General features: G+C 41.9%; 1 protein-coding gene across 2 annotated transcripts in view; it reads right to left on the reverse strand.

Moving 5' to 3' along the window:
• Positions 1–27,640, reverse strand: part of RABGAP1L (RAB GTPase activating protein 1 like) — a gene marked incomplete at both ends in the record, with an annotated part of 518,644 nt that overhangs the window by 395,989 nt on the left and 95,015 nt on the right. For both annotated transcript variants that reach the window (XM_080699626.1, XM_080699625.1), the window contains one exon: positions 23,080–23,230. In XM_080699626.1, the coding sequence (XP_080555752.1) occupies positions 23,080–23,230 (151 nt within the window). The remainder of the gene's footprint in view (positions 1–23,079; positions 23,231–27,640) is intronic.

The following is a 27,640-nucleotide window of genomic DNA, read 5'->3' on the forward strand; positions in this document are numbered from 1 at the left end:
ACGACAGCACTAAACCTGCTCCAGACTGGGTAAAAACGAGCAACAAGAGAACATTCCTCTTAGAGTAATACGATTATTCTATAGAGAGTCTCAACGATATCCGTGGAAATAATGCCCACGCCCGTGCTGAATCTGAATCGATACACCTCCTCCAAGCAGCGCGTCACATCCGAGCTCGGCAGCAGCATTTGGGGTGCGCAGCCTTTGCCCGGCCACATGCGCACCAAGACTGGGCGGGCAGCGTGGACGAAGCTACGTGAGCCCCAGCACGGTCAAGCCTCACGTCTGATGACGACGCCACGGAGAGCCAGCAGTGTAGTTTTGATTTGCATCTCCCTGATGGCCAGTGATGTAGAACATCTTTTCATGTATCTATTGGCCCTTTGTATCTCTTCTTTTGTGAAGTGTCTATTCAGTTCAGTTGCCCATTTCTTGATTGGGTTGTTTGTTTTGCTAGTGTAGAGTCTTTTGAGCTCTTTGTATATTCTGGATATTAGCCCCCTATCAGAGTGGTGGCTGGTAAAGATCTTTTCCCATTCTGTAGGCTTCCTCTTTAGGTTATTGATAGTTTCCTTTGATGAGAAGAAACTTTTTAGTTTGATGCTATCCCACTTGTTAATTCTTGCTTTAATTTCCTGAGCTTTGGAGGTTTTGTTGAGAAAGTTACTGCCTGTGCCAATATGTTGTAGTGTTGAGCCTATGCTCTCCTCTACTAACTTCACAGTGTCTGGTCTAATTTCTAAGTCTTTGATCCATCTCGAGTTGATTCCTGTGCATGGTGAGATATAGGGGTTTAGTTCCATCTTTCTACAAATGGTTAGCCAGTTCTCCCAGCACCATTTGTTGAAAAGGCTGTCATTTCTCCAGAGTATGAGTTTGGCCCCTTTGTCAAAGATTAATTGACTAAAGATGTGTGGGTTTGTTTCTGTATCTTCTATTCTAATCCACTGGTCAGTATATCTGTTATTGTGCCAGTGCCATGCTGTTTTTTACTACTATTGCTCTATAGTATAGTTTGATGTCTGGGATTGTGATGCCTCCTGCATGTTTCTTACTGCTGAGAATTGCTTTGGCTATTCTGGGTTTTTTCTTTCTCCAAATAAAGTTCATGATTGATTTTTCTAGGTCTATGAAGAATGTTGTTGGTATTTTAATGGGGATTGCATTGAATCTATAGATCAGTTTTGGCAGAATGGCCATTTTGATGATATTTATTCTGCCTATCAATGAGCAAGGGAGATCTTTCCATCTTCCAAGGTCTTCTTCAATTTCTTTCTTTAATGTTTTATAGTTTTTACTGTAGAGGTCTTTCACTGAGATTCCATCTAACCCCAGTCAGAGTGGCAAGCATAAAGAAATCAAATAACAACAAATGCTGGCGAGGATGTGGGGAAAGAGGAACTCTTTTACACTGTTGGTGGGAATGCAAACTAGTTCAGCTACTATGGAGATCTGTGTGGAGATCCCTAAGAAAACTGGGAATAGATCCGCCATATGACCCAGCTCTACCACTCCTGGGTACTTTTACAAAGGGTTTGAATACAGAGAAATACAGCAACTTATGCATACCTATGTTCATAGCAGCACAATTCGTAATAGCCAAAATATGGAACCAACCCAGGCCTCCATCAACTGATGAATGGATAGCAAAACTTTGGGAAATACACACAATGGAATTCTACTCAGCCATAAAGAAGAACAAAATCATATCATTTGTAAGAAGATGGAAAGTCCTGGAGAACATTATGTTAAGTGAGATCAGCCAAGCACAGAAGGAGAAGGTACATGTGTTTCCTCTAATATGCCCAAACTAGGAAACACAGAGGATACCAGTGGGACTCCAGATAATGGAGGGGAAATACCAGCAAAGTTTGAATGGAAGGATAGGAGAGGAGGAATGCTAAACTTTTTTAATGAGGGTCTGCATCCGAATATGTGTAAAATTATGAATGTGGCATGGTTACCCTGGACAATCATTGATGGGAGGGGGGAAGGGAAAATGGGGGCGGGGGGAGAGGGCACCAAGTATAGTTTAAATGTAAACCAAATATGTTCAATAAAAAATTTGTAAAATAAATTTAAAAAAAGAGAGCCAGCAGGTCCCTGAGTGTTTAATGCAGAAGTCATAGATAAATGATCAATCACTAGTTTCTATTTCCAATTCTGGCATACATCTTCCATTTAACCTTGGGTAGGGTACTTAAACTTCTAGAATTCTAGGTGAACTGTAATACTATTATTATTGGAAACCAATACAATGCATAGAGTCACAAAAATAAAATCAAGGTAGTACATTAAGTAAAGATGCAAGACGTCAATAAAGATGAACACGTGAGTAACTATGCTATACAAATTTACACAAATTCACACACCACTGTTCAGAAATAAACTGAGACATAAACCTTAAATAAAAGCTATGCCTAAACTGGGCATGGTGGTAGACCCAGCAAGCCCAGTACTTAGGAGGCTAAGAAGGGAGGACTGCAGGTTCAAGACCAGCCTGAGCAAATGAGCAAAACTCTCAGCAACACAGCAAGACCGACCCTATTTCAAAACAAAAATAAAATAAAATGGGGCTACAGGACAGGCATTTAAGGCAGTCTCGTTTGCAGAAGACGCATCACATACTAGGCAGGCAGTGGCCTTTCTAGGCCAACAACTTTTTTCCTTTGTTTAAGCAGACTACAAGTTTAATGAAACTGTGTCTACCTATCAAAAAGCGATGACCTCGTCACTTCCAAGCCTGCCCTGGCAAGCGCTCCAATAGGTTTGTAAACATTAGACCGTGTTCTGGCGGCAATCACTCGCAAATGATTTACCGTCCTGAGCTATAACTGATTTCAAATAACAGCCCGGAATAAATTGATCCCTACAGGGCCATAACCGAACTGGCTTCATAAAACACATTCAGAGCGCCGTAGGCGCCAGCGGGGGAGGATGCCGGGGGGGGGGGGTACGGGAAGGCTTATCCGACCCGCGCTCACTAGGTCTTACCTTCCTCATTCACTCAACTACTTGTCCATCTAAAAACCGACAAACTCCAGTGTATGCGCCAAGACCAATAGAAGATAAGAAGGAAAATCGACAAAAGCAACATTTAAGTCAATTATAATTCTCATTAGTAGTTCATAATCAATTACCAGTGTATACATAAAGAAAGACCTGATCTGATGGATGTGCTCCCCAGCGCACAAATGCAACCAGTCTGGAAAACAACACGTTATACAGGTGCAGTGCACAAACTGAGAAAAATGAGATGCTTTTTAATGTAGTAATTCTCTAAGACCAGCTAAGCCAAATAAACTATTGTCTATTGGAAATGTCAAAGTGATTTAAATAAATTAGTTAGCTTATAGCCAGATTCTTTATTTTGATCTTGGATAACAAATATATACATATTGTTTGCATTTCAATATATTCACAGACATATTCAAATGTTATCTGCTGGGATTATTTCTAAGTGGCCTGGTTCTATTACTTTTAAAACATGGTAATATTAGGAGTTAAAAAGCCTTGCAGGTGAACCAAAATATTCTAAATGAAAAATTATTGTTCTTATGTAAATTTAAATCAAAAAAGAAACCCATTAAATATCAAAGTTTATTACTACATAATAAGGTCTGGTAAAAAAAAAAATTTTTTTTTTAATTATCCCTTCTAACTGGGACATCCAGAGCTAAAAAATGTTGCTAGATGTGGAAATGCAAGAAGCCAGGTCTACAGCTCCTTTGTGCAGGCGGTTTCCTTTTTAATTAGAGGCGCTTCCTGATTAATTAGTCCCAGAACGCTTAATGCAAGACTACACTGTGCCACCGAGACTGAGCAGTGATTTCCCTCATGGTAATAGTTAAACATATCTTTCCCCAGGATTAAGTTCCATCTATTTTCTGCTCAGATGGGAAAAGATCTCTGCACAGGAGGCATGACTTAGAAAAACGGCAGCTCAGTATCAAGAGATATATCTCATCAGTCCCAAAGGAAAACAGAAAATGGAGATCACCTAGGGAGATTCCCCACATCCTTAACCTCAGGTTCTCGTATAGTTTATTCAGAAAGTCTTGATTTTAAATAGCATGTGATAAAAATTAATTCCCTTTTTGAATGCAAGGTCAGAGCTACAGGACCAAATGAGACTCAGAGTTTATAAGCACAGCCAAACCTCACCTGCAAAGACTTTGCTTTGAGGCCCCTCAAAGTAAAGATGTCAGGTGCCTGAAAGTAAAGTGAAAAGAGTCGTCACGACTTAGGTTAGTCAGTCACTCGGGCTGGGTGTGGCGTGCGGGCCCATGGCCCCAGGACTTGGGAGGCTGAGACAGGAGGACACAGATTCGAAGCCAGTCTCTGCAATTCAGCAAAACCCTCAGCAACTTGGTGAGACTCTGTTTTCAAAATAAAATAGGGCTGTGGGTATAGCTCGAAGGTATGCCCCTGGGTTCAGTCCCCAGTACAAAATAATCATAAAAATAATCACTATGCGGAAATAGAAATTTACTTAGAAGGGCCTAAATACCAACTAGACAGATAGGTTAGAAAAATCAAGGTAAGTCTTCAATCCCAAACTGCCAGTCTACTTTTTCATACGAAAACTGAAGATTTAAAAAGTCAAATGAAAATTGCTCCTTTTCACATGGCTTTTGCAGATATCAGGATGAAAGCTTCGTGCTGCCGACTTGGAAAAATTAGTCATCTATTAAAAGATTAAGCAGTTTTGATAAACATGTCAGAGATCCGCTTCTCAAGGGTAGAAGCGATTGAATTCTTCTGACACTGGTGACAAGGAAAGTTCTCTCCTAGGCAAGGAAGATGCATACCGGTGATATTCTAATTCAGGAATAAGAAAGTTCTGATCAGCTTTTACCTGGTCTCTGTATCACTCAGGAATAAAAATTTCAGTACGTAAAAATTGAGGTTCACTGTGTGCTTAACAGAAACGCCCTCAGCCCTTCTGGAGGCTGGCCTCAAACCTACAATCCTCCTCTCTCAGCCTCTCAAATATTAGGATTCCAGGCGTGACCTACCAGGCCCAGCTGGTTTATCAGGGTTGTTTGTTTGTTTCTTTGTTTGTTTGTGGTACTGGGATTGAGCCCAAGGGCATTCTACCTCAGAGCTACATACCAGACTTTCTTATTTTTACTTTTGGAAACAGGGTCTTGCTAGTTTGCTGAAAGCCTCGCTACTTGCTGAGGTTGTCCTCAAACCTGTGATCCTCCTGTCTCAGCCTCCCAAGTACTGGGATTCCAGCTGTGCTCCCCCACGCCTGGCCTCTGTGTATAATTCAGAATTAGTGGAATGCGCCACCATGCCCAACTGGTTTATCAGTTTATAAATGGACACGTAGTTGAACAAATTAGGGGATAACTCATCCTCTGGGGATACAAAGTGCCACAGAATGACAGAGTTTCTCCAGGACGGCACAGCCTACAACCTCGTCAGCCCAAAACTCAACCAAAAGCCTCACAACTCGGGAGCAGACTTGGCCGAGGAGGTCACCGGGACACGAGGCGCTGCAAAGAGAAAACGACAAACCATGAGAACCCTTCCAGAAGCACACCGCAGACGAGTATGAAAGGGAGCGGCCAATGAAGAGATTCGAGGATACGACAGACTAAAACACAATGGAAGGAAGAAACGGAAAAACGATTCGTGCGCCGATTGGGCAAGAAGCTGCAAAATGGGGGATCCGCAGAGCGCGAGCGAAAGCGTGTAAACGCCGGGCTGGGGCTGAGAAGGCGGATTGGGTACCTGCCTCCGAGGTATCTGCTGCGTCCCCCTTCCGCCTGTGCTCACTAGTGGCAAGCATCTGAACACAAATTGGAATGGCAAAATAAAGCAAACTGCAGAAGCTGGGAGTAGTGGAACACACCTGTAATCCCAGGACCGGGAGGCTTAGATAGGAGGGTTGCAGGTTTGAGGCCAGCCTTGGCAACTTAGTGGGGCTTCTCAGCTACTAAGTGAAACCTTGTTTCAAAATTTAAACAATAAAATAAAACAGGGTTGGGGATGCGGCTCAGAGATAGAATGCCCCTGGGTTCAATACTTAGCACCACACCAAAAAATTAAAAAGAAAAAGGAAAAGAGTCCTGTAGAAAACTTACCAGACCATGGTACCTCTAAGCATCACTACGTTCTAGAAATATGTGCAGAAGCCAATAGAGTTCTTATGAAAGTGAAAACCAAGGCTCTTGAAAATCTGTACAACTTGGCCGGGCGTGGTGGTGCGCAACTGTAATACCGGTATTTGGGAGGTTGAGACAAAAGGATCGCGGCTCCTGACCAGCCTCGGCTACTTAGTGAGGCCTTCCCCAACTTAGTGAGAGCCTATTGCAAAATAAAGAATTAAAAACGGGTCTGGGGTGTGGCTTGGAGGTAGAATGCCACTGCGTTCAGTCCCCAGTACCTCAAAAAAATGTGTAGTTTTAAGAAAAAAAATTACTTCTCTGTTTAATCCTACAAGTATAAATATAGTGACACAGAACTGTATTGTGCCACAGAATGATCTATGCTTAATAAGAACATCTAAAGTCTTCCCCCCACACCGGGCGTGGTAGGCACGCTTGTAATCCCAGCACTCGGGAGGCTGAGACGGGAGGATCGCGGTTCGCGGCCAGCCTCGGCTACTTAGTGAGGCCCTCCGCAACCCAGTGAGACCCTGTTTCAAAATAAAGAATAAAAGATAGGGAGGGAGATATAGCTCAGAGGTAGAATGTCCCTGGGTTCCATCCCCAGTACTTCAAAAAAAAGTCTTCCCCCAAAATAGTACATTCTTACTCCAATTCTGTAATATGAAATTTTTCCTTGAAACAAAGCTTAAAAGATAGCAAAAATGATGTTAGTTACTAAATCACTTGTGTACATGAAATCAATTAAGAATATTTTTTTATTTTATACAAATATTGGTGTTGAGGAATCAACAGGAAAACTGTTGTTTTTCACATCCAAATAGAATTACATTTTCCACACATGTAGCTACCACTGTGAATACGAGAGAACTACCCAAAGATGAGGGCCAACGAAATGTGATAAAAATTATGACTTGTAAAAACAGTAATAAGCAAAGGGCTAATGATGTAGTAAGAATCCACTATCTTTCTCATGTGACAGAAGAGAAAATACAGAGTACTTTTTTAAAGAGTCTTTTGCTAATTTTTATTCCAGACCTTCCTGCTTCCACAAGGCCACGGCATCACAACTAGTACTCTGTTCTCCCTGTTCATCTGACTTATTTAGTAAACTTTAAAGAACGATGCATTTTCTGAAAAAAAGTTGTCAATTTTATGGCTACGCTGGTAACGTCCTGGTACAAAAGCCTGGGGTTCTTATAAATACCAACAGCATAGACCCAGCTGGAATAACCTCATTCTATCAAAAAGCTCATTTCCTAGGAGGAGACGAGGCGATGGCGGAGAGGAGGGAGCCGAGCGATCGCGCCGCACCCCCGAGGCCCGGGGTGAGGCTCATTTGACCAGCAAACGGCACGGCATCTTTCAGAAGCGAGCCACGGTAGGAAAGCAAACATCTACCTAGCTAAACGCCACGCGGAGCTTCCCTCAGTTATTAAAAAGACTTACCAAATTAATAAAAATGACATAACTGATACCGCAGTTAATTTGACTTTTCAATTCAATCATCAGCAAATGTTACCCAGTCAGAAGAAAACTACCAATTTAAACATTTCCTCTTGCAACTTTACAGGATTACGATTATGGTACATTCCACAAACCTAGAGTAATTTTTTTTTTCTCTAGATGTTTTATTAAAAGCCATATCCACTGGAGAATGGAGAAGACAGGTCTTACTCTGAGCAGCACCAACAACTTGACAGGAATAGACACAGTAAAGCTTTATCTGTCCATACGATGCTCAAGAAAGCAGAGAAGGTACAGCAGCTTAAAACAGGCCGCTCCAGCGGTTGTTTTTTATTTATTATTCCAAAAAGGGTTTTTGGCAGCAACTACCAAGGCAGTGCTGGCAACAATCGCCCGTTTTGCTCTCTGGCACGTGTTTAAGCAAACATTCTCTGCGGCTTATAAAATTCAGCTGCTTTTTTTCAAGTTTATACTGTTGTATTTTAGACAATACATGGGTTTTTTTTTCCAGTTAATTAATTTTACAAAGTAATATGTAGACCATCCTAGCACAGAACCTAGTACATAGTAGGTACTCAAATATTTTTAAACAAACACTGTACAATTACCAGTTAAAAATATCTATTACCTCTAGACGACTAATTAGTCTCTTGTGATAACATCTTGATATGTCCTAGGTTTCCTTATGGTTTTTCACTGTGTATGTTGGTTCTAAAAGAAATCAACTCATATTCACTGGGCATGGTGGCGTTTGCCTGTAATTCCAGTACCTGAGAGGCTAGGACAGGAGGATGGCAGGTCTATGGCCAGCCTCAGCAACGGAGGACTCCGCCACTTAATGAGACCCTGTTTGTAAATAAAATAGGGTTGGGGGTTTAGCTGAGAGGTGGAATGCCCCTGGGTGTCATCCCCAATACAAGAAAGAAAGAAAGAAAGAAAGAAAGAGAGAAAGAAAGGAAAAGAAGAAAGAGGGAGGGAGGGAGGGAAGAAGAGAAAGAAACTCGGATTAAGTTCCTTTTGTTTGAGAAGGGAACAAACACTGACCACAAACAGTAGACATAGGTGGTCAATTGGGACGGGAGTGAAAGAAGGAAAGACACTGACTTTACCAAAGAATAAATCATAAAGTCACGACAAAGACACGTTTTGGGATTCGGAATGTTCCATGACATCCACCAGCCAGAAGAAAAAGAGAGAACAGGAATCTGACATTTCGTAGTTCAATCCCTTCAGGTGCTGTTCATTCCACGTGCCCTGCTAAAAGTTCATACACAGGTTAAAGTAGAAATAGAGAGCGATTCCAATATCCACTACTGCTTTTCTCATTACTATATGACTATTATTGCTCCTGATAAAGACACTAGAAGTTAAGCTTGCATACACCTATGTGGATACGCCATTTGGGGACAAGAGTGCCTGGGGGGCACTGCGGTGAAACCCAGGGGCTTTTCTACCTCTGGACTATTCTCCCAGACCTATGTTTTTTTTATATACTTTATTTGGAAACAGGGTCTCACTAAGCTGCTGAGAGCCTCACTCATTAGCTGAGGCTGGCTTTGAACCTCTGCGATCCTCCTGTCTCAGCCTCCCAAGTGCTGGGATGACAAGCATGCGCCACCAGCCTACATCAACATTTTAACTGATTTATACAGTGATCACTGTGGCCACTACTGTTATGTCTGGTTTACAAATACGACATGGGGGTTTAGAAGATCACAATACTTGGGAGAGGTAAACCTCAAATCCAGGTCTCTCATACAGTAAAGTTTACATTCTTAAAAAGAAAAGGTACACACACACACACACACACACACACACACACACACACACACAGTTTTTGGAAGAAAAGATCATGGGGAGAAAATAAGAGATGGGGGAAAATGTTCATGGCTATGTTACTACTGAAAGTTTATCAATTAAAAGCTTGTTTTGACTCTAACAAAGTATAAAGTATGAATGCTACAAATTCTAAAAACATAAAAAGTATAATCTAATATTTGCTATGTTATATTAGTAAATATGATGCACATGTCATGTAACTATGGAAATTACATACATGATTCCGTTATATCACCCAAAATGTAAGTTACCCTAAAATATACACAGACCTCCCCCTTCTCAAACAGCTCAAAATATGTGAAACTATAGTTATTTACTACTCAGTGGCTCGCATCCAGAAATTAAGGTTTTTGTTATTGTTGTTGTTGGGTTTTTTGTGGTGCTGGAGATTGAACACAGGGACATTCTACCTCTGAGCTATCCCTTTAGACTATTTCATTCTTTATTTTATTTTATTTTATTTTTTATTGGTGCAATGTATTCATACATCATAATGGTATAAAGAAAATACTTTTGTAGACATACATGCACACATCGCCCAATTAGCCCCTACCCGATCCCCACCCCATACCCTCCTCATCCCTCCTTCCCATGCTTGGCTTAGTGGTTGACATCTAGTTTTATAGTAATTTATCCAATATTAACGATGATAATCTCACAAAACAGTTTCATTTGTCTGATACCAAGCTTTTGATGACTAAAAGATAACAGTTCAATATTTCTTTTTGCTTTCTTTTTTACCAGAGAATATTTTTTTCTTTTCTTTTTTTTTTTTTTTTTTTAGGTGAAGCTATCATACATTTATTTATTTATTTTTTAGAAAAAATCTATCCTGATATGGAATATGGACTCTAGATACCCAAAACAATCTCAAAGAAGAACAAAGCTAGAAGATGTATATTTTCTGATTTCAAACCATATAAAGCTACAATAATTAAAACAGTGTAGTACTGTTCCAGAGGCAGATATATAAACCATTGGAGTTAAATAAAAGCCTAGAGATAAATTCTTCCGTATATTGTCAAGTTATTTTTGACAAGGTTTCCACGAACATTTGGTGGAGGAAATAATAATCTTTTAACTAAATATTGTTGAAACATAATAATTACATGAAAAATAATAAAATTGGACCCTTATCTAACATATTTACAAATATTAACTCAAAATAGATAAAAGACCTAAGTATAAATCTTAATACTATAAACTTTTAGAAGAAAATCTGGGTCATAAAACCTCACAACATTGAAATTGGCAGTGATTTCTTGGATATGATTTCAATGGCACAGACAACAAAAGGGTAAATAAACTCCCTAAAAAAAAATATTGTATATCCAAAGACAATGTAAACAGAGTTAAAAGTTACTGATAGAATGGGATAAAATATTTCCAAATGCTATATCTGAAGGTATATTAATATTCCAACTAGAAATCCTAAAAATTAGCAACAATAAAAGCAAACAATACAATTTAGAGATAGGGAAAAGACTAACATAAATAATGAATCTCCACAGATAACCAATCTTAGTTGTCTGTTGGATGGAAAATCTTGTTTCTCTGGTTCTGGTGTGTGTTACCTATTTCTTCTTTGTAGTTAATCTCTTTGAGTATTTTCTCTACTGCTGGTTTTGAAGACATAAATTCCTTCAGTTTCTGTTGGTCGTGGAAGCTTCTTATTTCTCCATCTAATTTGATAGAAAGTTTTGCTGGGTAGGAAATTTTTGGCTGGAAGTTGTTTTCTTTCAGAGTTTGGAATATGTTACTCCAAGCCCTTCTGGCTCTCATGACTTGGTTTGGGAAGTCTGGAGTGATTCTAATTGGTTTGCCTCTGAATGTCACTTGGCCCTTTGTTTTTGTTGCCTTTAAGATTCTCTGCTTGGCTTCCACATTGGTCATTTTGACAATTATATGGCGTGGGGATCCTCTTCTCGGATCCTGTCTAAAGGGAGTTCTATAAGTTTCCTGGACCTGTGTATCAACCTCTTGCTCTATGTTTGGAAAATTTTCTGCTATTACTTCCTTGAAGAGATTGTTGATCCCTTTGGTTTCACCTTCTTTTCCCTCCTCTATTCCAATTATTCTTAGGTTAGCTCTCTTAAAATGGGCCCATATTTCTTCAATGTCAGATTCCTGCTGTCGGATTTTTTTTTCTAAATTAGAAACTATGCGTTCATTTTTTGAATGATCATCTTCTAGGAGCGAGATTCTATTCTCCATGTGGTCTAATCGGTTGCTTGTACTTTGAATTGAGGCCTTTACTTCATTAATTGCATCCTTTATCTCTCTTTGGCTCTCTCTGAATTCTTTTCGAAACACCCCTATTATTTCTACAGTTATTTTCCTGATTTGATCTTCTAGAAATCTCTGAATTTCTGTTTTATCGGGTTCTGATGTTGTGGAGTTGTGGGCATTCATTGCTCCATTGTTATTCCTCTTTCCCATGATTTCGGAAGTTTGTGCCTTCTCTGGGTTCTTCCCTGGGTCACTACGACTTCACTTAAGGTGCTGTGGATCTCGAGTCTGTAGTATCTCAGTCCCCACTACTCCTCTACTGGGTTGTATCGCAGAGTCTCAGACCCTGGGAGTCAATCGAGGCTGCTTTAGATCATGGGGGGGTGCCAGGTTGGGCATTCTCCTATGGTGTAATATCTCTGCCACCATCACTCCCACTCCCCCACTGGGTCAAGTCCCTGGGCGTGCAGTACTGGGATTTCTCCTCTAGGGGCCCCAATTTGACTCACTGTTGAGTGTGCAGATGGAGCTGTCGTGGACTCAGTGAATTCGCTGCTGCTGCCTCTGGTAGCAATATGGCGCCACTGCTGTGCCCTCAGCCGTGAGGCTGGCATATTTCTTTTCTGTTTTTTTTTTTTTTTTTTTTTTTGGTGGTACTGGGGTTCCTGGAAGCCCTTCTACCTCAGGGCTACACTCCCAGACCTATTTTTACATTTTCATTTTGGAAACAGGGTCTCCTAAGCCAGCGTGCGGCTGGCTTCAAACCTGCGCGATCCTCCTGTCTCCGCCTCCCAAGCGCGGGGATTACAAGCGTGCGCCACCACGCCTGGCTCTTTTCTGTTTTTGAACTCCACTCTGGGTCCCTCCAGGGTGCACTGAGCCCAGCCCCTGAGAAATCTGCCGAATCCCGCCCGGCTGTTCCGCAGCGGCTCACCTCGGCTCGCTGTCCACCGCTCCTCTCTGGAGCCTGGTGGGCTGTTGAGTGTGTTGGTCTGGTGCTGTCCGGTGAACTCGCCGCTGCCGCCAGCAGTAAGGCGCTGCTGCCGCGTTCTCGGGCGTGAGGCCGGCGTATCTCCTCTCTAGTTTCTGAGCTCCGTTATAAGTTCCCTTCCTCTCTGGAGCCTGGTGCTGGAAGGCAAAACGGCGCCTGCCGCTTCACGCCGCGGCTCCGGCTGCAGCACTGCGGTCTGGTTTCTGGTGTCTCGTTTTTCCAGCCCTCTTTTTCTCTGTCCCTTAAAATTACATTTTTTGTTTCTCTGCTGATGGTGTTTTCTGGCTATGAAAGGCGCTGATTTTGTGGTAATAGAGATTGGTTGTTAGTGGGACTCGTAAGACCTGTTTTGCTCCGTCACCATCTTCCCGGAAGTCCCTCATTCTTTATTTTGAAACAGAGTCTCACTACATTGTGGAAGCCTCGCTATGAATTACTGAGGCTGCCCATGAAACCACGATCCTCTTATCTCAGCCTCCCAACGTTGAAAATATAGGAGCAAGTGCCCAGCTAGCAATTAATAAAATGTAATCTTATTTCTGAAGCTCTGAGTTCTGTTTACTTGTTTCTGCAGGAACAGCAAGGTCACCAGCCTTCTATCACCCCTTCCATCACCTCAAAAATCAGGAAGAATGGCAGTTAGAAAGAAATAACAAGAAATCTCAGCGATGAGTATGAAGTATTTAAGTTTTAGAAACCTGTGATAAAGTCTTCCAGCCACTCAGCAGCACTGGGAGTGCGTCAGCCTCAGCAGCAGAAAAAATGGTTGAGCACCAGGTCTGCTTTAGTATAGATGATGTAAATACTGGTTATAAGAGACAGCTTGAAACAGGGTTGTTTGGGGTGTGTGTGTGTCTCTGTCTCGGGAGGGGTTGTTTTTGTGGTACTGAGACTGGACATCTGAGCTACATCTCCAACCCTTCTCGAGTCTTTATTATGAAACAGGGTCTCACTGAGTTGCCTTGTACTTGAGATCCTCCTGATTCAGCCTCCCGAGCTGTGTGTTTTCTGTTTGTCTTTTGCAGTGCTAAGAATTGAATCCAGGGCCTTGCGCACACCAGGCAGGCGCTCCAGCTCTGAGCTGCACCCCCAGCCCTAGCTAGGAGCTTTAGAACTGTTCTGTCCCTGATTCACTTGGAAGGTTTGCACGTTTGCTGATGTGAATAAGATAATTCCTCAAGTAAATTACCAATGTTCATGTCTGCAATGAGTAAACTATAGAGACGAGATAGTACTGCTTTTTTTATTTTTTTAGTACTGGGGATTAAGTTTTTCCTTCTTCCTGCCCATTTCTCTGATGGATGCCCTTCACCCATCCATGGTGCTCTTGTGCCACTCATTTAACCTTTAAGCATATACTGCCTGCTTTATTTACTTATTTATTATACTTGGGATTGAACCCAAGGGCATTCTACCACCAGGCTACACCCCAGCTCTATTTTTTTTTATCTTTATTTTGAAACAGGGTCTCACTAAGCGATGGAGGGCCTCACTAAGTAGCTGAGGCTGTCCGCGAACCCGCGATCTTCCTACCTCAGTCTCACAAGTACTGGAATTACAAGCATGCACCACCACGCCCAGCTCGCATATGCTGCTTTATAAGTTTCCTTACTCCCTATTGCTTACCATTTATTAGGCATGCACTAGGCGCTTTACATAAATTACCTTATTGAATCCTCACAATAGCCTTGTAGGTTAAATATTATTATGCCCATTTTACAAATGAGGACATTGAGACAGGGCAGTTAGGACGTTGCCCATCCTCACAAGCCAGGGAGCAGGGAGGCAGGGCAGCGGGGATCTCGAAACAGGAGGAGTTCAGAAGCCATCTCTAAAAAGAACAAAAACTGGGAGTTTAATAAGATCAAAGAGTAATACTGACCAGGCAGGACTATGGAAATTAAAATAAAACTTCAGCCCCATCTGTGGGCTACATTCTGAGTTAAATCTGTATAAATAAGGGAGAGAAGGCTGGTACCCGGAGACTAGAGCCCACCAGCCCCAGGAGGGTTAACGTCCACCAGCCTGCAAGATAAAAGTTCAAAAATAGGATTGAAACTGGGCAAAAGACATCCAGTCCCCAAAACCCAATTCTGACCAATAACAAAACAGCAGATGGGCCGGGCGTGGTGGCGCACACTTGTCATCCCCGCGCTTGGGAGGCGGAGACAGGAGGATCGCGCAGGTTCGAAGCCAGCCACGCTGGCTTAGGAGACCCTGTTTCCAAATAAAAATATTTTAAAAAATAGGTCTGGGAGTGTAGCCCAGAGGTAGAAGGGCTTCCAGGAACCCCAGTACCACCAAAAAAAAAAAAAAAAAAAAAAAAAAAAACCAGCAGATGGGAAAACCCTGAGTAGAGAAAAGCTCAGCTCCTCAGAACAGACAGGAGCTATTCTGTCTGTCTACTTTCCATCTTTCTCTGGCTTATAAGTAAACTTTCCTATTTTTACATCCTTCAATAGTCCTTGGGTCGTTGGCCAAGAGCCCAGTAGAAGGAGACCCCCTGTATCAGTAGCAGAGTTGGGTGTCTGAACCCAGGCCCTCAGGCCATAATGGGCACCAGCGTTTCCTCCCAAGCTGAAGCTAATACCACTTTTACCCCGGCAAGTTGTGCCCATGTGCTTTCTGCACTGGCAGAGGATTCAGCGTAGCTGCCCGTGGATTTGGACGTCACAGCTCCTCTGACTGAACCTGCTTGGTCTGTGGCTCCCGACTGGGGTTATCAGTTGACCTGTAGCCTCTGACATTGTCCATTCTCACTTGAATCTAGTTCAGAGTTGTCATGCTTTCAGACCCTATTGCCATTTCCCATTAGTCAAAAAGATATGCAGAGCTTTATTTTCCAAAGATTATATTATTTTAAAAAAACATACGGTATGAGTGTGCCACACCGTATGTAACCCAAGCCCCTTTCTCGGTTCAAACTAGTCTCTAGCCTTGATCCGCCATTATTCAGGGTCCCTCAGTCTACGTGCCCCAGGGCCACAGCAAAACTCTAGTCCAGTGCTTCTTAGTGGTCCCTACCTCGCAACAGAAAAAAACAAGAGCCGCTGCTCCAATGAACCCCTGGCTTATGACACTCCCCAGAGAGATGGGTAAGTGTCCTGGGGAAATGGCATTGCTTCACACTTTACCAGTCTACCCAGGACCGTTTTTTCCTTTCCATAAAGCTACAGTTTATGGAAAGAAGAAAAAGAAAGAACAAATAAATGACCATACGAAGAAGTCAACAAATGACCTTGGTTCCCTGTTGGAAGGGACGGAACACATCGTATTGATCATTAAAATGTGTTAGGCAGCCGGGCGTGGAGGGCACGCTCGTGATCCCAGCATTCGGGAGGCTGAGACAGGAGGATCGCGGTTCGCAGACAGCCTCAGCGACTTAGTGAGGCCTTTCGCAACTCAGTGAGTCCCTATTTCAAAATAAAGAATAAAAAATAAGTCTGGGGGTATACCTCAGAGGTAGAATGCTCCTGGGTCCCATCCCCAGTACCACCCCCCCACACACACACACACATACACAGGAAAAAAAAAAAAAAAAACAGAAAAAATTGTCAGGAATAGCTTATCCCCAAAAGAGTAAAACAAATGTGGTCCTTGCTCTTCTGGACTTTGCAGTCTTCTGGAGAAATAGATTAAAAAAAAAAATAAAAGCCCACTGTGATAGCTCCCTCCTCTTGGGCAGCGGCTGACGTGCTGGTCCAATGGAGTCACAAAACCAAAGGTATGTGAGGCTCAGACAAGGATTAAAACACATAAAGGATCTAGTGGTAAGTAACAGTAAGTAGTAAGTAATAGAGTATTTAGTCTACGGCAAAACAGAAAATGAAGTTGAGGCAGAGGTGTACCCTGTTCTTTGATGCACTCCTGGCCACACAAAGCCTATCTGTGGGCGAGCTGCAGCCTCCTGCCTTTACGTCTCTGAACCCTGAATGGGCCGTGTGGCTTCAGCATCTCATCTACCAAAGGCCTACTGCAGAACCCAATGAGAGGCTGTGTTTTCACAAAAGCCAAGTCTTGGGTACGTTTTCTGTAACACTTCATGTGCCTTCGGGCCTCCTGTGTAATCTGCGGTCTCTGGGAAGGTTTTTATACAGCAACTCTGATTGTTCAACCTGAACCACTTCATTAACTGACCTTCACATCCCTCCCTTCCCTTCATAAGACAGGAAGAATTAACTGGATCAAAAGAAGAGAGTGGGTGAAATCAAGAAATTTCTAGAAACAAATGAAAATAAAGAAACAACATATCAAAACCTCTGGGACACTTTGAAGGCAGTATTAAGAGGAAAATTTATAGCACTGAGTGCTCACATAGGAAAAACAGAAAATCTTCAAATAAATAGCCTTATGACACACCTCAAAGCCCTTGAAAAGCAGGAACAATTGGACCCCAAAGCCAGCAGAAGACGGGAAATTATTAAAATTAGAGCAGAAATTAACGAAATAGAGAATAAAAAAAAATACAGAAAATCAACAAAACCAAAATCTGGTTTCTTGAAAAAATTAACAAGATTGATAAACCACTAGCCAACCTAACTAAAAAAAAGAGAGAATCAACCCAAATTATGAAGATAAGGGATGAAAAAGGAGACATTACTACTGACAGCGTAGAAATCCAGAGGATTATCAGAAACTACTTTGAAAAACTATACTCCAACAAAATGGAAAATCTAGAGGAAATCGACAACTTCCTAGATAAATACAACCTTCCTAAACTGAGTCAAGAAGATACAGAACACTTAAACCAACCAATAACAATCAAAGAGATTGAAATAGCAATAAAGAGCTTACCATCAAAGAAAAGCCCAGGACCAGATGGTTTCCCAAGTGAATTCTATAAAACCTTTATAGGAGAACTAATCCCAATACTACTCAAACTATTTCGGGAAATAGAAAAAACCGGGACTCTCCCAAATACATTCTATGAAGCCAACATCACACTAATACCCAAACCGAATAAAGACAGTTCAAGGAAGGAAAACTACAGGCCTATATCTCTGATGAACTTGGATGCAAAACTATTAAACAAAATACTAGCAACACGCATTCAAAACCACATCAAGAAAATCATTCACCATGACCAGGTAGGGTTCATCCCAGGGATGCAAGGCTGGTTCAATATACGAAAAACAATCCATGTAATTCATCATATAAACAGAATCAAAGACAAAAACCACATGATCATCTCAATAGATGCTGAAAAAGCATTTGATAAAATTCAACATCCATTTATGATAAAAACACTGCAGAGAATTGGAATAGAAGGAACATATCTCAACATTATTAAGGCAATCTACAATAAGCCCACTGCCAACATCATATTAAATGGGGAAAAACTTCAAGAATTTCCCCTAAAAACTGGAACGAGACAAGGATGTCCACTATCACCACTTCTCTTCAATATAGTACTAGAGACTCTAGCCAGAGCAATAAGGCAAGAAAAGGAAATCAAAGGAGTACAAATAGGAAAAGAAGAACTTAAGCTTTCACTATTTGCAGATGACATGATACTATACTTAGAAAACCCAACAAACTCAACCAAAAGGCTTATAGAACTGATCAACAAATTCAGCAAGGTATCTGGATACAAAATCAATCTTAAAAAATCAGAAGCTTTCCTGTACACCAACCATAAATCCACTGAAAAAGAAATTCAGAAAACACTTCCACTCAGGATCTCCCACAAAAAAATAAAATACCTAGGAATAAATTTGACCAAGGAAGTAAAAGATCTCTACAAAGAAAATTATAAAACACTGAAAAAAGAAATCGAAGAAGATCTTAGAAGATGGAAAGACCTTCCATGTTCATGGATTGGCAGAATTAATATCATTAAAATGGCCATCCTCCCAAAAGTGATCTACAGATTTAATGCAATGCCCATTAAACTACCAAGATCATTCCTCACAGACATAGAAAAATCAGTCCTTAAATTTATCTGGAATAACAAAAAGCCCAGAATAGCCAAGGTAGTTCTCAGCAACAAAAACCACGCAGGAGGAATCACAATACCTGACTTTAAACTATACTACAAAGCCATTGTAATAAAAACAGCATGGTACTGGCAAAAGAACAGATATATAGACCAATGGAGCAGAATAGAAGACCCAGAAACAAGTCCACACACTTTCAGCCAATTGATTTTTGACAAAGGGGCCAAAAACATACACTGGAAAAAAGATAGCCTCTTCAACAAATGGTGTTGGCAAAATTGGTTAACCATATGCAGAAAATTGGATGTTAATCCCACTTTTTCACCCTGTACAAAAGTCAACTCACGATGGATCAAAGACTTGGAAATTAAACCAGAGACCTTGAAGCTCCTTGAAGAGGGCATAGGTCCAACACTACAACACATAGGTACAGACAAACATTTCCTCAACAAGACCCCAAAGGCACAACAAATTAAAAGGAGAATCAATACATGGGATTGCATGAAACTGAAGAGCTTCTGTTCAGCAAAGGAAACTATCAAGAATCTCAATCGAGAGCCAACAGAATGGGAGAAGATTTTTTCCACCTACACCACCGATAGAGGACTAATATCTAGAATATACAGAGAACTCAAGAAACTCAACACTAAGAAAACAAAGCATCCAATAACAAAATGGGCAAATGAACTAAATAGACACTTCACAAAAGAAGAAATTCAAATGGCCAATAAATGCATGAAAAAATGCTCAACATCACTGGCAATCAGAGAGATGCAAATCAAAACTACCCTGAGATTTCACCTAACTCCAACTAGAATGGCCATCATTCAAAACACAAACAACAACAGATGCTGGCGAGGATGTGGAGAAGTGGGAACTCTAAGACATTGTTGGTGGGATTGCAAATTAGTGCAACCACTTTGGAAAACAGTATGGAGAATCCTCAGAAGAATGGGAACAAATCTTCCATTTGATCCAGCAATACCACTGTTGGGTATCTACCCAAAAGAAAAGAAACCAAACTACCAAACTAATGCATGTGTATCTATGTTCATAGCTGCACAATTCACCATAGCCAAACTATGGAAGCAGCCAAGATGTCCATCAACAGATGAATGGATTACAAAACTGTGGGATATGTACACAATGGAATTTTACTCAGCCATCAAAAAAAACTCAATTACACCATTTTCAGGGAAATGGATGGAACTGGAGGACATTATGCTAAGTGAGATCAGTCAGGCACAAAAAATAAGAAATCAGATGCTTTCCCTAATATGTGAGAGTTAGGGAGAAATGGGTCATAGGAGGAACTCTTGGAAGAGGATCAGTAACTTTTAACTCTGTTTACATTGTCTTTGGATATACAATATTTTTTTTATTTTTTAGGGAGTTTATTTATTCTTTTGTTGCCTGTGCCATTGAAATCATATCCAAGAAATCACTTCCAATTTCAATGTTGTGAGGTTTTATGACCCAGATTTTCTTCTAAAAGCTTATAGTATTAAGATTTATATTTAGGTCTTTTATCTATTTTGAGTTAATATTTGTATATGTGTTAGGTAAGGGTCCAATTTTATTCTTTTTCATTTATTATTATTTTTCAACAATATTTAGTTAAAAGACTAGTATTTCCTCCACCAAAAGTTCATGGAAACCTTGTCAAAAATAACTTGACAATGTATGGAAGAATTTATCTCTAGGCTTTTAATTAGCTCCAATGGTTTATATATCTGCCTTTATAACAGTACTACACTGTTTCAATTATTGTAGCTTTATATGGTTTGAAATCAGAAAATATACATCTTCTAGCTTTGTTCTTCTTTGAGACTGTTTTGGGTATCTAGAGTCCATATTCCATATCAGGATAGATTTTTTTCTGAAAAATAAATAAATAAATGTATGATAGTTTCACCTAAAAAAAAAAAAAAAGAAAAAATATTCTCTGGTAAGAAAGAAAGCAAAAAGAAATATTGAAATGTTATCTTTAAGTCATCAAAAGTTTGGTACCAGACAAATAAAACTGTTATGTGAGATTATCAATGTTAATATTGTATAAATTGCTATAATACTGGATGTCAACCAGTAAGCCAAGCGTGGGAAGGAGGGATGGGGAGGGAATGGGGTGGGGATCGGGTAGGGGCTAACTGGGCGAGATGTGCATGTATGTCCACAAAAGTATTTTCTTTATACCACTATGATGTATGAATACATTGCACCAATAAAAAATAAATTAATAAAAAAAATAAAATAAAAATAAAAATAAAAAAAAAAAAGAAGAGAGTGACGGCTGCACAGCCACATCCAGCCAGCGCCACACATGCAGGCACTTCTTACTGAAAATGCCCTGCGTGTGTGGGCCCTTCCCCAAAGCGGTGGTGAGCTCAGCTGCACTCACCACCAATGTGCAGAAATACACTCTGGGCCTCAAGCACTCCTGTCTCATAGGAAAAGGAGAAACTCGTTTTTAGAGGTAATGACTTTATCCATCTAATCATTATCTTTGGCTATGATGTGAAGAAGACAATGAAATGACATAGACCACTGTATTCCCTGTCATAGAACCATTCTGATTTGAGAGCTCTAATAAAGGTGCAGCACATTTCTATACTAACTGTATGAAAATGTTATTTTTGGCAAATTGTACTGTCGACAACAGAAATAACGTGAAAACTTTTATGTTGTCACACATTTATAATCAAATGTAGAACTATTATATGTACTTAATTATACATTGCCAGTCAATCTCCAGTGGCAACTGGTAAACATTTGCCCTTCTAAAATAAAATACTAAGAAAACATATGTTTTAAAAATAAACTATTCCATAACAGATCTCAACTACTGCCACTATTAAGAGGCAGCTTAAACAGGGAAAAGTAGCTGTCTACCCAATATCTAGACTCTCTTTCTTCTTTATTTAAAAAAAAAAAACCACACGCAGATTTGTAAGGGAAAGGGAACATCTTTAGAAATACTTCCAAGCCTTCCCCAGAGACAGCAGCCAAGGGACAGAATTCTGGCCAAAGGGAAACAAGTGCCGTCTCAATCTAGGGGCAGGAAAAGCTCTTTAAAGCAGTGACAGACTCGGTTCACAGTGCCCAGGAGGTGTCTGACCTCTGAGGCTCATGGGAGGCACCCTCAAAATCCTTGGATCTTCTGGAAGAATCTGAGTGTCTCTGTGTAGGTGTGGCCCTCCCTGCCATGGCTGACAGTTTATGTGACTGGGTGGCTCACGGTGGTCCCCTGGGGGGCTTACTACAGTGAGGAGAAGACGCGGGATGAGGGCTGGCCAAGCCACAGTGACCCGCCATGGCACGAGGGCGGGGCTCTGAGAAATGTCACAGCAAGCTGAGATGGAGCAGAGGAAGCACACAGGCGGAAAGAAAAGAGGGAGAGCAAAAGATGGAGCTGGAATTTGGAAGTCTATGACAGGACAGCTGTACTCAAGAGTCTGTTGACCAGACAACTGAGAACCTCCCTGGGACTCCCTGGGCTTTACTCGAAAGAGCAGTTTCCCCCAGAATGGCTGGCTGTCCTCGAAGTTTAAACAAAATGGACACCTGCTGAGCCCGTGAAGGTCAGGACCTGGAAGGCGACAGGACCCTAAGTCACCTGTGATTGGAGGACCAGCCACCCTCACACACCTCCTCCGGCCTCCTCACAAAGTACCCTGCAGCGCGCTGCACCCCCAAAGGGCCTCTCTTACTTTGGGGTGGCCCACATCCTCCCTCAAAGGCATATTTCCTTCTTTCCTAAATAAATCTCTATGGCTCTGACTGGCTCGTGCTGAAATGCTTTTCCATGACAGAAGCCAAGAACCCCGGGCGATCCTGAGTTGAAGAATCACCTCTTCCCCTGTGAAAAGCCCCCCCGGGGGAAGGGAGGACAGGGGTCCAGGGACTGGCTTCAGCCAGGTAGATGGCGATACAGTCAGTCATGCCTGTGTAATGAAACCCCAATTTTAAAAACCTGGACGCTGAGGCTTGGGGGGGCCTCCTGGGTTGGTGAACTCTGAGCGTGTGTGGCTGAACACTGATGCCAGGAGGGTGTGTGCCTGACCACAGTGCTCTGAGAGCGATGCGTCCCTAAACAGGATGGAAGTGGGTACCAAACCCAGCGCTTGTAGATGGTCTGCAAATATTCAGTGTAGAGGTCATTTTTTTTTTCAGATAGTTTCGATCCGCGGTTCGTGGAGACAACTGAAGCAAAAGTCCAGGACAAAGAGGAACAACTGTATTTTTCAGTTTAGTACATAGAAAATTATAAAGCCACTTGAATGAAAAAAATGAAACCACAGCATAAAATGCCCAAAGATGATCATGGCCATTGTTTACCAGCACCCCAAAAAGTGTTCAGAACGAAAGGCAGAAGTATTGATGGCACAACACCAATATATTTTGAAAGAAGTTCAAAGCATGTACGACTTTTGGGACCTAGGACTAACAGGACTTATTTAATATGTTGCCCCATCAAAATAATAGAAAAAGAGCTTCCTACCTTTGTGATAAGAATCCGGTATCTATCCAGCATCGCCTGGTTGTCATGGCAACCCGCTAGTAACTGCCACACTTCTGCCCTCAGAGCTTCGGGAACACCGCTCTTCACCAAAGTGGACAGCCCTTTGGGCCGCGCACCAAGGTTGCTGTGCCTGGGGAGAGAGGAAAACAAACTAGTCACGCTCCCGGCCCCGCTCCTCAACTGCTGCTGCCATGGAAAGCCTATGTATTTTATTTACATAAAAAGCATAAGCCTGGGCCAAGAATAAAACATGACGGGGCATGAGGTAGGGGTGATGCTTTATCAAGCTAGAGGATGTCTTCGACTTTTTTTTTCTTGAGTATATCTTATTTGTTGATGAGCCTTGTTATTCTGCCTTCGGGGAAAGTTGTTTTCTTTCATTTACTTTTAGAAATCATCCTGTGAACTTGTTTAGTCTTTATATTTTTATCGGTGCATTGTAATTACACATGATAGCGAGATCCGCGGTGATATATTCACATGTGCACATACTATTATTTGGTGCTTCCTTCCCTATATCTCCCTGAACTTATTTATCGTATGAACATGTTGTTTATTTCTAGGCAGCCTTGCAAGGCAGGAAAGACCCATCCAAAGCCTCAAGCTGAAGGAATGCAGGTGGGCTAGTGGTGCCCAGGGCGGGGGGTGGGTTCAGGATGGGATGCTGAGAGCGGGTCACAGGCCTGCCACACCAGCCCCTTCCTGAGGTCAGGTCTCCTGGGCCGAGCGTGAGTGTCAGGCCCCGCGGCATAGCTGGCATGACATATGTGCACTCCAGTTTCCTGTGACACCCACATCCTGACCCAACGGTCCCCTGCGGAGCCCCACGTCTTGAGCCCTGTTTGAGCAAATAAAGGAACTTCCAGATTAAAATGGTCTAGGGTGAAATCTTCTGGTAGGAAAGGTTCGTTACTGTCTACACATCTGGCTCTTTGAGCTGCAAGTTCTCCCTGGAGGAAGGGCTTTCCCTCCTACAATCATGAGAACTTGCAAAATGCTGGAGGTCCAGCTATGGGCTTTACCATTCCCTGGGGTGCTTAGAATCAGAACAAAGACAATGTGTCTTGTCCTGAAACCCACCATACCAGGAGGTATCTACTGTGACAACCTGCCACCTTGACCAAGAAGCCAGATCCCCATTCTGCGCCTTCTGAATGCATTTCCGGCACTCGCCATGTCCCTGGGGTGGAGCGCGAACCTGGGGCTGCGTTCTGCGGCGCTCGCCGTCCCTCTTCTTTCCTTGCTCTTCACTTTGACCCCTCAGACTGGTCCCGCTACTCATCCTCTGAACCCCAAGACATGAAGGGGGGTTCGGATTTGACCTAGTGCCCCACACTCTGGCTTCAGGATTTGAGCCTGAAAGTCACAGAATCCTCATGTCTCTTTTCCGACACTGGCCTCCCACCCCCTTCTCCAGATGACGCCGCTCTTCCATGTCCAGCCCGGACCTCGGACCCTGTGATTTATTAAGGGGATGTTCAGGGAAGGGGTCTGGAAGAGTGTGTCCTTCCTCTGAAAATATGTTCAGTGGGTTTTTACCCTGGTTCCCGTATTCCAGGATCTTGGCAAAAACTATAATAATTCTCGCAAGTTGAAGTAAACTCATCCCATTGGTCTTTTAAGTAAATCATTAGATTTATACTCACTCTGCTTTCAGCTCGCTAAAATCTCTATTGTTGAGTTAAAGAAACTGAAGAGATGATACTGATATGCGTGAGTCAAAAGAAGTAGAGAGAGGGAGAATTTACGTGATTTCAAATTATTAAAAAGCATGATTAGCTGGGTGGGGTGTCTCTGTAACCGCAGGACTTGGGAGGCTGAGATGGGAGGACTGCAGATCAGGCCAGTCTCAGCAACTTAGTAAAACCCTGTTTCAAAATGAAAAATAAAATAGGGCTGGAGTGTAACTTGGAGATAGAAAGCCCATGAGTTCAATAGTACTGTGCACATGGTACTGTGTGCATGAGTGCGTACACACACACACACACACACACACACACACACACACACACACACAATTATGCTGCTGAGTGACAAACAGGTTTCAATATAGTACAAAGGTATCCTTTTAGATATACATACACACTGATTTAAACCTTCCTTCAAACATGCATAGGAAAAGACTATAAAATAATAGATTCTAAGATATCTGTGTAAAATAAAAGGGAAAGTGCCCTTTTTGTTTTCCTATGCTGTCTGAAATATTCATAATGATATTAATTTTTTTTGTACTGGAGATTGAACCCAGAGGCATTCTACCTCCAAGATATACCCTCAGCTCCTTTTTCTTTTTTTACTTTGAAACAGGGTTTTGCTTAATTGCCAAGGCTGGCCTCACACCTACCATCCTCCTATTTCAGCCTCCCAAGTACTAGGATTATAGGCATGTCCCACAACGCCTGGCTTTAAATTCTTTTATAATCATAGAGCCGGGTAAAAGGTGTCTTGACTTAAGTCAGCCTGAGTCTCGATCACGCCGCTCCCCCCGCACATGAGATTTCTCAGAAGACTCGTTATACGCTCGCTATTTTATTTCTTCTCCTCCCACTTACTGCTAAACTTGGCTCGACATGAAAACTTCACCGAAGTCATCGATGACCTCGCTCACGCCACTAAATCCAGGAGGCATTTCTGGGTCCTTCCAGTCTCTAAGTCCTGTCACCCTCCGGCTCGGCCTCAGTGTCAAGGCGCCCTGCAGCGCCTCCCACAGCCCTGGCCGCCCCTTCCCTCCCCGCGCCCTTGGGTGCCCGGCTCCCTCTCCGCTCTTGCCTCAGTGATCAGCTCCGCCACGCCCTCGTCTGCACCACCATCCCTCTGCGCATGCGTTCTGAGCTTGGGGCCTCTACCACACCTCGACATCGGCACGCCAAGACTGAATCTTACTCTCCTCCCCAAACCTGGTCGTTTTCCAGGATATCCACAGTGACTGACACCATCGTATAACAAGAAGACTTCGATCTGGAGAAACTATTTCTCATGGTAACACCAGAAATGTTACAGGGCAATGCTTGCCTCACACATATAAGACCCTGGGTACCATCTCTTGAATCACAAAAAAGACAAAAACCAAACTAATAACATGGGAGTTATTGTTAACAGTCCTCTATGCCCCCTAACCGTTACTAACCCATCAGCAAGCTAACAGATCTTATTTGCCCGACCTCTCCAAAGTCCCCCGTGTCATCTACCCCAGAACCCCTGCGAAAACCTCCAAGCCCACCCGTCCTGCTGCAGTGCGACAGACACTGCAGGGAGAGTGAAGAGAACCATCGGCGCCACTAAATATTCTGTTGGCTCGGAGTTTCTAGATGATAGTTCAAGACACACACACACACACATACACACACACACACACGCACACACAGTGTGTCCACACGAATAAGCATATCCCTTAAAGTTCAGAGTAAATAATCCCAATAACCATTTGATCATGACGTAATTCACTCAATCGACAGTCAACTTCTAGTGGCTCCCTGACTATCTGTTCAGGAATAATGAAGATACCTTTTCTCTATGTAAAACCCAGACACTATTTATCTTTATAAATCGACATTTGGAAAGAACTGCGTCACTCAGCACTGGTGACTAACAGCTTTAATTTACTCACTATCCTGGAACAGAATAGCAGTTATACCAAATGTAATACACTATAACTTAAGAGGTACTAATAGATACTAAGCCACATGTTGCTAGTATATGTCTATGACCAAGGAAGATAAATAAATAAGAGAACACTTTACTAATTTATTTATTTTTTGTGGTGCTAGGGATTGAATCCAGGGGCATTCTACCACTGATCTAAACTCCCAGCCCTATTTTATATTTTATTTGGAAACATGGTCTCACTAAGTTGCTGAGGCTGGTGTCAACCCTGTGATCCTCCTGTCTCAGCCTCCCAAGAACTGGGATTATGGGTATACACAACCACAGCCAGCTGAGAGCAAGCTATTAAAATAATCATTCATTTCAATATTTTTAACAAAAATAGAATTATATAAGAACATTGCTTTCATAGAATATTAACCTAAGCTACTAGGAACTTGGAAATAGATAACTAGTTAAGACATGTGCTAAATTCTACCCTAGAAACAGGATAGATCCCTAATACAATTTTAAAAGTCCCACAGAGACCAAATGCATACTGTCTGCATGGTTACTAGAAAGTTTTAATGCATGAATATAAACTCCACGGGCAAGGGTCTGTGTCTTTACTTATGCACGCTAAATACCCAGAACAATACCTGGCACAGAGGAGACATTCAATACATTTTAAATAAATAAATAAATATATTTATAAAATGAAATTAATATAGTCAATTACTAAAGGCAAACCGAAAACAAGAATGCTTTTTTAGAAGAAAACATTCTCCTTGGTTTTAGTAGGATCAAAAAACCCTCCTGTGCTCATCTTTTCAAAGAGGATCTCTTAAAGTCGTCTAGGCACAGAAGAACTCATTCTGTTTTCAAAGCTGTCCGCTGGCACAGAGGATTTCAAAAGGAGACTTATCATTTCCAACAACAGCAGCAGAAATCACAGATG

Source organism: Muscardinus avellanarius, assembly GCF_963383645.1.
Source record: "Muscardinus avellanarius genome assembly, chromosome: 7".
NCBI lineage: Eukaryota > Metazoa > Chordata > Mammalia > Rodentia > Gliridae > Muscardinus > Muscardinus avellanarius.